The sequence below is a fragment of the Protopterus annectens genome, chromosome 9.part0 (assembly GCF_019279795.1).
Source record: "Protopterus annectens isolate FY-2018-M chromosome 9.part0, PAN1.0, whole genome shotgun sequence".
NCBI lineage: Eukaryota > Metazoa > Chordata > Ceratodontiformes > Protopteridae > Protopterus > Protopterus annectens.
Window position 1 is genome coordinate 1,367,030,701 of NC_056743.1, and position 14,747 is coordinate 1,367,045,447.

Consider the following 14,747-nt stretch of genomic DNA (forward strand, 5'->3'; position numbering starts at 1 on the left):
TTGTACCTTTTCAAGAGACCTTTCCTTTTCTGCTGATTGGGTTTGAGCTGAAAAAAGTGCACAGAAAGGAAGCAGACTGAGAAAAAGAGGCTGAAGATTAGATAAGAAACAATGGAGGGTATGAAATATTTCCTTATCTCAATAAAAGCAAGTATTGCATCATTTGTTACGGTGCCAGAAAGTTTCCTCTTTCTTTGGGTACAGTAATCAAATATAAGACAGAGTTGTTTCATATAAAAAGTACAAACCACAGCTAAGAACCTGTTGTTTGATATTCTCTAAAGTCAAAAGGTTCATCATGGAGCCCAAACCTTGAGGAAATGAAAGATGAACTCAGTCTTCATCATGACTCAGATGTGGCAATTCTGACAATATCATTGGCTGAGCCAGTGTTCCATTGATTCCTCAGGTGCAGTTCATTTGATTCTTCATACAGGCAAACAGGTTTTGCCTCACATTTTCATTTCACTTTATTAACAAAAATAAACAATAAATAAATCAGCCAATGTAGATATATCATTATTTTTAAACCAGGGAGTTGTACCTTCACCTTTCCCATGCATGCCTCATGCATTCCAACTTTGAGAAAGCACTGGTTTCTCACTACAGAGTTTCCAAATTAAAACACTGGGATCCCAAAAATCACTTTGCATTGTACAAAGAAATCAGACTAATTAGGCATCCACCAACTAACCCATGGCCAGTGCTGTGACTATCAATGGATATGCAGAGGACAAAATTTAGAAAGCAGAAGATAACACATGGGAAATACCTTAGCAGAGTAAGGAAAACATCATAATGACTAATACACTTTTTGAATAATTATGGCATATTTTAAGCAGAATACAAAAGCGCTCTAGATAGGAAAACAAAGTTAATTCAAGAACTCATAGAAACAAATTATAAATAAAATTTAAATTACAAAAAAATGCCATGCCATTAAAAGCAGCAACGTGTTTACTGAAAAGTAATAGTTAAGTTTGACAAAAAGATGTTTCTGCTCATAACACTGCTGACAGGAGATTCTGAAATGTGCATTATAATTTGAGTTCTTCAGATAGTCTCTGTGCAGCTCTTCAACTGTTCTTCCCTAGATTTATCCTCCACTTCCTATGGGTCATACTGACACTTTTCACCAGATCATTATCACCCACTGCTGGCAGGAGTTCCATGGACCCAGTAATCATGTTGTGAAGTAATCTGTCTGCATGCGAGTCTTCAAGCTGATGCATCACAAAAAACAACGTCATACCTTCTCTGTCTATTCCATTTTCAAGGTTCTACATGTTCAAGGTCATTAATCTGACTGTACTACAGATCCATACCCTCTATCATTTTGTTAGCTTACTATGACCATCTCCCCATGCTGATATTCTGGTACAGGTAGGTCATGCACAACCACAAACAGTACTCTTACTTCGGCCTCTCTACTGATCACCATAATGGAAGAAAGGCTTTTGACTCCCCCTAGTTCTTATTATGATCACTGCAGCTACATACGTTTCCTCAAACCCCTTTCTCATCATTTCCTCTCATGACCCAATCTCTTACCAGGTACTTATCGTTTGTTTGTGTCTTTCGGCTTTTCCCGGTTAGGGGGTTGCCACAGCAGAACTCCGGCCCGCTAATGTTTGGTAGTGGATTTTTACGTACCGGGTTACCAGCCCTGATGCACAACCTTCAACGAAGGCACGCCCCATTCACGTATGCCTCCACACAGAAGACGCTCTAACTTGAGAATCGAATGGGACAACGTCTTGCTATGATGAGGCGACAACGCTTCCGTAGCACCACCACCGCAGTACTCTTACCAGGTACTTATTAATAATGCATAATCTTGTGCTTCCTGAAACCAAAACCAAGTTGCACCTGTCTTAGTATTTCAGAATATCTGATATTCTGGCAGTATAGAGAGGTGGCATTGGGTCTTGGGATGATATTTTTGGAGTTTGATGCACTCAAAATATGTGACCATCAACTGGTATCTCTCTATTGCTTTTTGCTTGCCTGAGATGCCCTCAGACCTTGCAGCTGTACTTTCTATATTAAAATATCAGAAGCTGCATCAAACATGAACAGCAATGGAGTCTTCTGGAAGGCAAGAAAGCTTCATGTCCTTAAGTACCCCAAGTTTGAGAGGCTTGTCTCCTACTGAAGGGCAGGCAGTTATCTGCTGGGGTCCAAAAGTAATTACAAACCTCTGGAAGGTAGAAAATCTACACAAAGTATTTACTAACTACACACAGTGCATACCATTCAGGAGTGCATGTAAACTTCTAACAATCATTAAAATCCAGAAGGGAAACAGTGCATAACAAAAGTAAGAGTTTTTCAAATAAATACTAGGCAGAGCCCAAGTGAGCACTCAAATACATGTTTCACCCTCTTCTGCACCTTTGCTGCATGGCATAATTGATTAGGACTTTGAAAAGTGAAATGCTGAGTTATAACAGATGATGCTGCCATAACACAATGGTGATGATCTCATCAAGTATGTCTTAGAAAGAAATATAGGAAAAGTAACTGAAACGGTCCTTTATGTGGGAAATGTGCATATATCCCATAATGCAATACATGGTGAGATGTTTTAATAAGTTTGCAATGATTGTCTTTTTGTCAAATGAAGGTAATTACTTTGGTATTTTTTATTTTTACTGACCATTAGTGCAGTCATTCTTACTACACTCCTAAAACACTTGCTTTTTCTGCAGACCATTTCAGTTCTCAGAGTCCTATTCGATTATGTGGGATGAAAATACCAAAAAATGAAACATTTGTTCATGGCTGCTGATGTCTCTGACTAAAAGTGTACTACGTAAAAGTACTTGTCTTGTGGAGTATTGGTCAATTAAACAGAAACTGTCATTAACCTGAGACATTCATAAACAGCTCACAATGGTTAGCCTTGTAACAATGTCTGGAAATATTTTGTGCTGATTTTCTTCTTGGAAAAGGCATTTCTGGTACTTGTGCTAAAAGTAATTACTTTGGATTTTTTTTTTCTTTTTTTGTCATTTCTTTCTTATACAGAAATTATGTACTATCTTAATATATCATTTTGTCAACTTTGGCGGTCTAAGCCCGTTAAACAAAATCAAGATATTTTCATCTTACTGTCATAATGCTGACAGGTTTTACCACTTGAAGTTTAACAAATGAATACCAAAGATTAAAAGGTCTATTATGGGCATTTCTTGGATAATTAATGGTATAATTTCATAGCAGTTTACAGATTCTGAGCTACTTATTAATTCACAGTTCTAAAGACTGCATAATATTACAAGATGGTACCCATGGCTGGTAAACAAAACATTCACAAAACTCCATCAAATGATATCATCGGTGGCATAACTATAATAAAAATGGAAAAAGATGAATAGGGCTTTTTACCATAAAATAACAGGATCTCGAAAGTTAAGCATTTCACAATTCCAAAAACATTCAGCTCATATTGCATGTACATGTTAATACCGCCCTATCTAGGTACCACATTGCATGTGCAACTGTCTTTGCACCTTATCTACACAGAAACAAAATGTATCTTAAAAAAGATGCTGTATATTCTAATGTGAAGATCCTGATAAACTTTGTGCTGCACAAATATTAATTGCATATTAGTTGCTTATCTCATCATCGGTACTGATTGTCACATATAAATACACTTTTTACTAGAAATTATTTCCAGTTATATAGTTAGAAGTGGCTTGTCCTGTTAAGTAGGGTTAGCTAATATTTTCATAAATGACTTTTCTCACTTCCCAGAATACAGAGGAATGGGTCCAGGGTGCAATATCCTTGCAGGGACAGTTGTAATCCTGTGTATTACTCCTCCATACTCCAACACACTTATTCATTATGTTACATGCAGTCTCCTTAGTGCTTTTTATGGCTTCAGCCTTTTTTATCTTTCAGTTTTCCTCGATGACTACCTTGATATTGTAACAGTCATTACAGGCAGCTTAGACCATATAATCAGATAACTTATTCCCTTTTTTGTTTCAAAACCTTGTACTTTAGGTTGTGCTCAGAAGAGTATCTGATGCCGCTTCCTGCAAGTCAGAATTCTATGTCAAAAAAGAATGTGTACGACACTTGAGTGCTGGTGCATGACCTGCACTTAGTCAATATGTGGGAATCAAAAAGATGCAACAAGGAACCAGTGTACAAATACCAACCAGATCAGAACAATCTTCAGCCAACAGAAACATATTCTGTTTTTACCGACATACTAAAGTAGAATTTGTTAAACAGAGTAACATTAGCTGTGTATGTAACATGCACACTCATCCATTGTTCCTCCAACATTATCTGCATTACTTTTACGCCTTGCTGTTCCCACTGACCACACAGCAGTGACAGCGCATTCAGACTTAGAATGTCATCTTTGCTAATATGCACAAAACATTTGCAGCATTACAGTTAATCCACGTCTGGATACCACTGCCATGGTGAGGTTTATAATTTTGCTCTGATGAGGTCTGTAAGATTACTTTGACACATTGTTCTAGTCGTGGACCATTCCAAATAAAAATGCATTTATTCCTGCATGACTGGAATACTTGCTGCTGATAACCATACTGAAATCTTAATATGGTAACACTGGGGTCAGACAGATTGTACAGCACAGCACCTGAGTGAGGCACCAACTGATTAAACGTAGCTTACAATAGCAGATAATACTTCACCATCCAGATGGAACAGACGGTTCACTCTTATCAGGACTCTTTTGTCTTTCTACACTACCACCCAATGGGTGTTGCTGTATTTACTAGCCAATTTAATAAAATTCCCTTTGCTTTTTTGCTTGGTACAAAGTCATGGGAAGGGTATAAAGAGTGCCTGTACCCCTGTGTTGTTATTCTGTTATTTCAAATCCTGAGTCATCATGAGCTTCTTCTTCATACAAGCACTTTTATTAAGTGTCCCTGAGTGCATGATTTGGAGTGCAGGGAGATGCAGCCAACTATTTCCTACATGGGTAGCTTCACTTGTACAGCAGGTGGACTCGACTGCCATCACAGCTGTTTGGGCCAAGTTTGTCACTCTGATCTGAAGATACCAAGCACTTAACAAGAGGTAGACCAGGCTGGTAGAGTGAAGAGATGGGACTGGAAGAGTTAAAGTGGTTATCAAAGCCCTCCTTTGGTGTATTTGTAGAGGAATGACGGCGTGATCGTAGCTGCTTTCTCTCAAAAAGGTTTCTACGAAGCTCTGTGATACGCTCTTCTTTCTATAAAAGAAAGTGACACACATTGAGATTTATTTACAAGCAAGGTTAAATATGAAACAATGTATTCATGACTTGCTAGTTTCAATTAACTGAGCTCAAATACTAAACAGTTTGATGGTTACTAACAAAATTATTAACCCTTGTTTATTTCATATTTGTACTATACATTGCACATAGAATATAGTACCTAACAGCTCCTTTGGTAGAGGTTATGTTGAAAACCACTTTAAATCAGGGTTATGTATTACCATGACATTAGGTATGGATGAACAGGTACAGAACTAAGGCACAGGTCTTTAGTCACATAGGAATCTAAAATATTCACAGGCTACAAAAGCCCATCCCTTTTTTACCTATCATGTGCTGCCAACAAGTTTCCTCTCCGGATCTCTATTTTGCCATGGAAATGCAGAGTAGAATGCAATGTTATCATCAATAACATTCCTCCCAGCCATGTCTGCAGCCTGGAAGAAGAAAGGATGCTGGGTATGTTAACAAGGATGGACTTGATTATCCAGATCTAATGTTAAAGTAAGTACATAACTTTCTTATCTAAGATAAGTAGATCTGTCTTTATCAATCAGCAGGACAAACTCCCAACCTTATCCTCATGTTTAAATTCCCCATGAGTTTTGGGTCCCTAACACCATGATACGAATGGACCCCAATTCTTAAGGGCAGGATTAAAGTACATAAAATCAGTTTTGCTTCAGTCTTTAATGTTAGCCAAGAGTGTTCTTTTCAGCACCCACAATGTGCCAGAGTTGCATCCTTCTGCATAAAATGCAGGGTTACATGTTTTGGTAGCACATTTAAGTGTGTCCGTATTTTTTTTTTTTTTAGCAAATCTTAAAGCTATTGGAACTGTCTGGGTATCTTTCATACACATTACTGTCATTTCTGCTTGCACCTCCTGGTATTTTAAAATTTCTATGTCTCTTGGTATGTAGGACACTATAATCACTGCTTGTAGCAATTTCAATGACCATTGCTACTTTGATGTTTTTCTTGGACTACTATGTGGTTTTATTGAACCTATTTTCACACTGTTGGTAAGTGGTAATCCCTTGAGATATAAATGTCATTACTGTCCATAATTCTTTGTGGTGCATGCTTCCAATGCTTCTCAGCTAATTCTATATTATAGTGTTTGTGCAATTCTTCAGTGTCATAGTCTTGCCATGTTATTGTGCCTTTCAGTATACAGGCCCTCTGTAGTAAGTGTATCATAACAAGTAACTCGATGTGCTATTGTTTTCAGTTCTGTTTACAGAACCTGCATTTATGCATTCATTCTACTTTTTCAATGCACTTTTTAAACCAATGTATGTATAGCCCACTATCTTTGGTTTCAATTTCACCCCTTTTTAGCCATTCTTGCTAGAAATAGTGTGGGAATTGTGGTGTGAGAGAGCCTTTAGAAAGCAGTGAGGGATGTCATCAGAATTAGTGGCAGACTCAAGGCAATCAGACTCCTGTGTAAGGATAAGGCAGTATTCATAATCTCAGCCTATGATAGGGCAGTATTCATAATCTCAGCCTATGATAGGGCAGTATTCATAATCTCAGCCTATGATAGGGCAGTATTCATAATCTCAGCCTGTGCCCCACAGCAGGGCTGTGATAAGGAGGAAAAGAGTGCAGTCAAAAAGCATTTGTAGGGCCTACTAGATAAAGCAGGGCAACATGAACTGGTACTGATAATGGACGACTTACATATTGGGACAGACAGAACAGGGTATAAGGACTGTCTAGGTCCACATCGGTGAGGAAACAGGAATAAAGATGAAGAGGCCATTCTAGTCTGGCAAATGGCTTGACAGTAGACAAAACATGGTTCAGAAAGAGACAGTCACAAGATCACATACAAGAGTGGCCAACATGCAACTTAAGTAGATTCTTCCTAGTAAAGAAAGGGCACTGAGGTAGAATCAATGGGTCTATATTATGTGACTGAATGCTAAGGTGATCGAACACTTTAAAATTGTCCACATAATATCGAACTACAAAACAGTGAACGCCGCCAGGAAACGTTACCGTCGGCTACAAAAAAAAATTAACTTTACAGCCAAACTAAGTGGGGGGGCCCCACCCCCCAACCCCTGACGTGGAAGGCTGTGCCCCCCACCCCCAAACTAAATATATCAAGTCCTAGACCACTCCACCGTGGAAAAAAACAGCAAAATCCAGCAAACTACCAAGGGAAATTTTTCCCTGCGTTAAATTGGCCCTTCGCTGTTTTTTGCTTTCGATATTATGTGGTTGATGTTAAGATGTTCGATCAACTTAGCATTCAATCACATAATATAGACCCGAATCAATGACTGCAAGGTCATCCCCAGCAAAACAGTCTGCCCCCAGTATAAACCACTGGATGCCATAATCAGCTGCAAACCGTGGTCAGAGAAGGCTCTAATGTCAACAAAGACCAGGCTGAAGACCTGGAAGTTGATTGGGGAGAAAGCACAACAGTTCACGGAATTCCTCAGGGCTTTATCACTCCAAGAAGAGGAGGAAATTAATGGAGCTGAAGAATGGCAGTGCCTCAAAACAGCATGTGTGAGCACTACAGAACAGATATGTGGCCGAGTCAGGTATGGAAATAAGCTACATAAGTAAAACTGGTGGTAGAATGCAGAAGTCGAGGAAGTCATCAAAATAAGAAGGAGTGCAGGAGAATGTGAGCGATAGAAAAGACTGAACAGGCTAGGAAGAAATACTGGTTGGCTAACAAAGAAGCTAAGAAAAGAGTTGCAGTAGCAAAGAACAGGGTATCTGAGGCATTCTATCAGTTTCTGGAAATTGACTCAGTAAGTGGCACAAAGAAACTATATCAGGTTGCAAGGCAAAGACAAAAAGATAAAGACAGTCAGACATCTTTCATAAAGGATGCCAGAAAAAACCTGCTCACCAGTGCACAGGACATCAAAGGCAGATGGAAAGACAATTTCCAGCAGTTTCTGAATAAAGAAAACCCCACAGAAGTTGTACTGCCCCAGATACAACCTACAATGAGAGAAGAGGAGGAGACCACCCTAGAAGAAGAAAGAATAGCACTAAGGTAAATGAAGTTATGGAAAGCAGCAGGGTCAGATGAGGTCAAAGGAGATATGATAAAGATGCTGGGTGAGATTGGGAGAAATGGCTCCTGAGGGTACTCATAGCAGTGTGGAGAGAAAGGCTTATCCCAGATGATATTGGAGAATAAGCATACTCATGCCAGTGTACAAGAACAAAGGGGACATCCACAACTGTGGGCAGTACACAAGCATCAAACTCCTATCACATTGCATGAAAGTTCTGGAGATGGTGACTGACAAATAAACACACAGAGTAGAAAAAAGTAAGATGGGAGGTGAGCAGATTATATTCAGATCAAAATGCAGCATAACTAACCCAATGTTTGCAGTGAGACAGGTAGTTGAGAAGAAGTTTAAGATGAGGAAAGGAAAGAGTCCAACTGGGCATTCCTAGACTTGGAGAAAGGATATGACAAGGTCCCAAGAAACCTCACTTTGGCAGTACTGCCATGGTTCAAAATCCCATAAACATTGGTAGAATTAGAAAAGGGACCCAATGACTCAAAGACAAGCAGTGTTTGCTCTCACAGTGGGGTTCCCAGTGGGAGTGGGTGAGCACCAGGTTTCAGCTCTGCACCCACAGCTGTTCACACTGGTGAGGGACTACATTATCAAACAGGTCAAAGGGACAGATCAACAAAGTTGCTGCATGCAGATGATGTGGCAGTACAGGCAGACTCTGACCAAGAACTTCAGCTAAGAATAGGGGGGATGGAATGCAAAACTGAAAGCACATGGGATAAAACTAAGCACAGATAAGACAGTGGTAATGGCAGCAAATTGGGGAAAGCAGAAAATGATGAGAACTGAGACAGAAGGAAAGATAGTGGAACAGTTTAATAGTTTCAAGTATCTGGGAGGGGTGGTTTTGGATAAGAGAAGTTTGAATGAAGAGGTCAAAGCTAAGCTCAGAGGGGATGCAGCCAACTGGCATAGAGTCTTAGGTATAATAAATGACAGAATAATACCAAAGAATATGAAAAGTAAGGTGTACAAATCAGTTGTGTGACCACTACTACTGTATGGTACAGGACCCTGGGCAGTAAAGGCAGAGCAGATCAGGAAGCTAGAGGTGATGGAAATGTAGTGCCTGAGAAGGGTGGTAGGATGCACACTGTAGAAAAGACAAAGAAATGAGGACATAAGAGCAGAAGCCAAAGTAGTTCCAATTGCAGAAAAGATCAAACAGATCTAGTATTGGTCTGATGAGATCTGAGTGTAGTGGAGTTATAATCTCCTTAGATGTGGATGCCATACCCTTGCTTATGAGGTGCTAGACTTGCTGTATTAATGTTTTTGGGGAGTCCAAGTAATAGTTTAAAAATTCTCTCTGGTGTCGTCTAATATTCCACCTGGCTTTCACACCTCCATCGCTCTCATCTGTGTCTGATTTAATACATGCTCTGTCTCTCATAGCTCATGGACCACTGCAATGAGTGAATACTGCCAGACACTGGATTTTCATACTTCCTATTATGCAAAGAAATGTCGTCCCCTGACTTATCAGTTACAGTAGAGGGCTGATGTTCTTGACTGACAGGTTGCTTTCTATGTGCCCATTCAAAACTCTCCTTACCATTGTACTTTAACTATTGTTTTAAAGATGTAAGGAACCATGTTGGAGTACAACTGGTGTCTTGTTGTAGGGGTGGGGGACAGAGAGCTTGTAATCAGTAACCAAGTGCTGATGGTACAGAGTTTGAATCATTTCATGTACCTTTATAATGCGATATGAAGAATATCCCTGGTATCTACTGCTTTCCTTGCAAAATGTCACTCTCTTACTTTTATAAGTGCTTTTACTGAGTGATATGGACAGTATATCTGGTGTCTAGTTCTCCCCACTCCTGGATGTGCTCATTAGTCAAAGGGAGTAAGGAGGTTTGACACACACACACGCACACGCAGACACACACACACAGACAGACAGACAGACAGAGACAGAGACAGACACACACACACACACACACACACACACACACACACACACACACACACACACACACACACACACACACAACTACTTGTCTGTTAAACTCCTTGACATTGTTCTGGATTGAGAAGAAGTGTCTCCATGTTGAGATTTTTGATTGGCTTATATGCCAGCACACAAGCCAATCAAGTGCCAGTTGCTTGACTCCCGAGTTTACTGTACCTAAAGATTATAAACATCCATCAAATCCAGCTTCATATAGGCTCATTTCAATTCTAAACCATGATTGTAAAGTGTTTATATCTATAATGGCATATTTTTGACATTAATAGAACAATGATGACAATTGTGGGTCTTGATGCAGAGGAAGCATTTGAGTGGTGAGATCAGATCATCGGACTGTCTTGTTCGAAGTTTCTACCCCACCCAAACCACCCCATGCCATAATCAAGCTAAAAAATGTTCTCAAAAGCTGACTACAACCTCCTAAGAAAAGGTATCTGTAGCTTCACACCACCGCCCCCCTTGAAGGATGCAACAACTTTGCTGAACAGTATACCAATGCAGTATATAAGCACCTATACAACTGCATGGACTCAGCCATACCTAGCAGAACTAAAACCTGCTTCTCAAGGAAACACAAACCTGCTTGTTGGACATCCTCTATCAAATGACTTTACAACAAAAGGAAGAAACTGTTGACCAAGGATAAAAAGGAACAAATTCCAAATTGGAAAAACTGCATCCTTAGCCTCAACAAGCAAATTAGATCACTAGTGAAACTCTCCAAAACCAATTATGAATCCAAACTACCCTTAAAAACAAAGGGAAACCACAAAGGCTTCTTCAGTCATGTCAGGAACCTGCATGGCAAAGCACAGGTTTGTTCCAAATTATTACTTAACAGTACCTGCTAGCAGACAGGTTCAGCGCAAAAAGCCCTTTCGACATCCCAGATATTTGTCCTGCACCTCACATCTCAGTAGATCATGTGTTAAAGGCCCTATCCAAGGCAAAGAACACAGCTTCTTTGGGACCTGATAGTATCCCAGGCTGCATTCTGCACCATCTGCAGCAAAAACTGGCTTCACCATTGAGCACCCTATTCAACTACAGCCTAAGCACAGGCTTCATTCCAGCAGAGTGGAGACCTGCCATTGTCATCCCCTTGCACAAAGGTAGTGCCAATACTGACCCTGGAAACTATCGCCCCATTAGCTCGATAAGTCTGATCTGTAAAGCCATAGCACATATTATTATAGATCTCATAAACAAGGACATAGGCAATCTCCAAGCACTTTACCCCACCCAGTTTGATTTGTCAAAGGCAGATCTTCCTGTTGAACCTGGTTGACTTCTTTGAGACTGTCACCAAGGCCCTGGATGAGGAAAAGTCAATACATACAGCTTACCTTGACTTGGCCAAGGCCTTTGATACAATCCCCCCACTTGGTCATCATCGAAAAGCTAACACAACTTGGTGTAAATCCCTATCTCATCAAGTGAGTGGCCAACTGGCTCACCAACAGGATCCTCAAGGTCAAAATAGGTGTCTCCACCTCTGATAGCAGACCTGTCACTAGTGGAGTTCCCCAGAGATCTGTCCTGGGATCCCTTCTCTTTGGCACTTCTCAGAGGTCCAAGCAAAGACAAAAGGCCTGTGGTTGACTAAGTCTGTGAACGACTGTAAGTTGGGTGCTGTCATTGACTTTCAAAATGATGTTAACATACTGCAAAAGGGTCTCACAACAAGTAATGACTAGTGCCAGAGTCATGACCTCAAGCTAAATTAAAAAAAATGTATAACCATTCCATTCATTCAGCAAAAACACGGCCCCTACTGATTACCACATCAGCAGCAACCCCCTAAACACACAACCTATGGAGAGAGACCTGGGTACTCAGGTTGACAACAATCTCACATTCGACCATCATGTAGCGGCAGTGGTCAGAAAAGCCTTTTACTTGGTTCACCTCATAAGTACAGGGATTGCATCCAGAAAAAAAAGGAAATTATTACCTCTCTATACCTCTCCCTTATTAGACCAATAATTGAATATAAAGCCCCATTTGGTATGTACCTCTCCAAACATCTGCACCAGCATAAAAGGCCACAGAAATACCTCACAAAGAGAATCTATGGCCTCCAACATCTGTCCTATGTGGACAGGCTCAAATCACTATCACTTTGCTTGGTATTGTACAGATTGGTCAAAGGTGATCTGTCTCTCACCTACAAGGCAATCTCGGACCCTGCCCTGCTAGAGATGCTCAATATCTGTAAGTCTAACTCCTCATTCATTGCCCACTTGAAAGGCTTGAATCTAATATGCAATATCAACGAATTCTGCTGGGGAGACAGGTTTGCATCCCAGAGGCTGTCCTGTCTCTGGAATAGACTTCCAATACATGTCAAACAGAGTACCTCACTGACCCTCTTCAAACGCAACCCTGGTGAGTGGATGGGAAACCACAAATTTTTCCTAGGTTTCCCACCTTTGTCCCTCAATGACAGTGGTGACAGGTTCTGACTGAGGTTTCTTTTTGGGGATAAACTCTTGGCTAGTCTTGTAAGGGCTCCAAGGCCATTAGCCTAGTAAACTCCTATGATCCTATGACAAAGAAAGCTGGAATTATATGAGTAGGGCAATGGAAGCATTTGCATTCCCTAACAAAATTATAAGGTTAATTAGGTGGATATATGAGGGATCAAGATGTAAAAACTAAAGTGTGAGGTTCCTCTCTAAGTTCTGTTTGAACAGGGGAACCAAGCAGGTGTGTCCTCTTTTACCTTTGTTATTTGTATTGTATTTAAAGCCATTGGCCAAAAGGATAAGAGACTCAGAAATTTAAGGATATAATTGGTATACTAATTAAGAAAAGTTGGCTTTATTTGTACATGATATTATATTGTACCTGATAAAAGCAGAAAAGGATATTTCAGTGATGTAGAACATTCTGAGACAGTTTCAAGTCTTTTTGGGATACAAAATTAATGAAGATAAAACAAAAGCAATACCCGTAAACTATGTACCAATACACAGATTGGTTCAGCAATACACATATATATATGAGGATGCAATAAAATGAAGTACTTAGGGGAGTATGGGTTAAGAAGGATTCTGTTATGGCAGCTAATGATATGTATAAAGAGACCAAACAAAAGATAATACAAAAACTGAAAAACTGGAAGCTATGTTTTATGGATATGGATATGGATATCAGGATTCAAACAGTGAAAATGTTTTTAGTCCCTTTAGATTTATACACTGGTCTGGACTGGAGTGGGTTACAATGCCATCCTTCAAGAGACCCTGGGAAGAATGTGTAGCATTATCCTTTTACAACATATTTTAAGGGGAATATCTGGAGAGGATGATAAAAATCTGTAATAAACCATGATGGAAGAGGGGTGATTTTTAACTTTGGTATTGAGCTGACTTTGGAAGAAATGAGTTAAGCAGGATATAAGCAACATGGCTCAATTATTCTACTGAATGCTGTGAGTCTAGTGAACAAGATATTGCTGAGTAGGTTTACTGGTGTCTTTCTAAGTTCCTTTGGGGTGGAACAAGTTTAGGATATCAAAGAGAAACACATGACATAATTTACAAATGTAGATAGCTAATGCTCACAAGTTGCATCAGCATAAGGAGGATTTTGAGGCATCCTTTGAATCAAAGGATGGTGCAGAAATCATTCTGGGGTCCACTACCTGTAATTGTTTCTGTCCAGTAAGATATGGGTCAGAACAGAAAAATGAGTAAGAGGGCCTGTATTATTTAGAGACATGAATGGGTATTCATGCCAATAGATGTGGTTAGCTATCTCTGGGTGCACTTGGTGTTGGATTTTTATGCCTTAGCTAGACATGAAAGGGATTAACTGGTACATCACATCATTCCTCATCCACCTAAAAACATTTATGGCCATTTTGTATATATCTGAATTACTCCATAAATTGTATATCTACATCTTCTTTATAGCTGTAATCTGCATATGTACAAACTACTGTGTGAATAATATTTCACATCTCCCTTGAGCTGCCCTCCTTCTGCCTTTAAATTATTTCCATTGGTCTTTAACAGCTTCTCCTCTTTTAAAGGTACTTCCATCTTGCACATTTTAAACTTCTTTGAGCAACGTTAATACTCTGATAATGACCATGCTTTAGATTTTCCTGCTTCCGATGCACATAATTAGATAGACAGGTAGCTAGCTACACAGACAGACAGAGTTGCATCTTCTGGTGTCGACCTCATACTATTCTGTTGCCCTTCTTCACACAGTCTTCATTCTATCACTATATTCACAAACTAGAACTATATACAGTGATCTAGATACACTTGTTTTCATTGCAATTTCATCAATTGTTTGCACACTAGATGAATGTCAGTTTCTACACGTAGTGCACATGATCATGCAACATACAATAATTTTATCTGTTCTTACTCATTTTCTCACATTGACTGGTCACTTGTAGATGCCATGATAAATACTATGT

At 39.7% G+C, this 14,747-nt stretch overlaps 1 protein-coding gene across 2 annotated transcripts in view; it reads right to left on the minus strand.

Moving 5' to 3' along the window:
- Positions 1-3,164: 3,164 nt before the first annotated feature.
- The window catches only part of LOC122812081 (gamma-aminobutyric acid type B receptor subunit 1-like), a 2,214,644-nt gene continuing 2,203,061 nt past the window's right edge, over positions 3,165-14,747 (minus strand). For both annotated transcript variants that reach the window (XM_044084349.1, XM_044084350.1), the window contains one exon: positions 3,165-5,230. In XM_044084349.1, the coding sequence (XP_043940284.1) occupies positions 4,985-5,230 (246 nt within the window). In that variant the 3' untranslated portion in view covers positions 3,165-4,984. The remainder of the gene's footprint in view (positions 5,231-14,747) is intronic.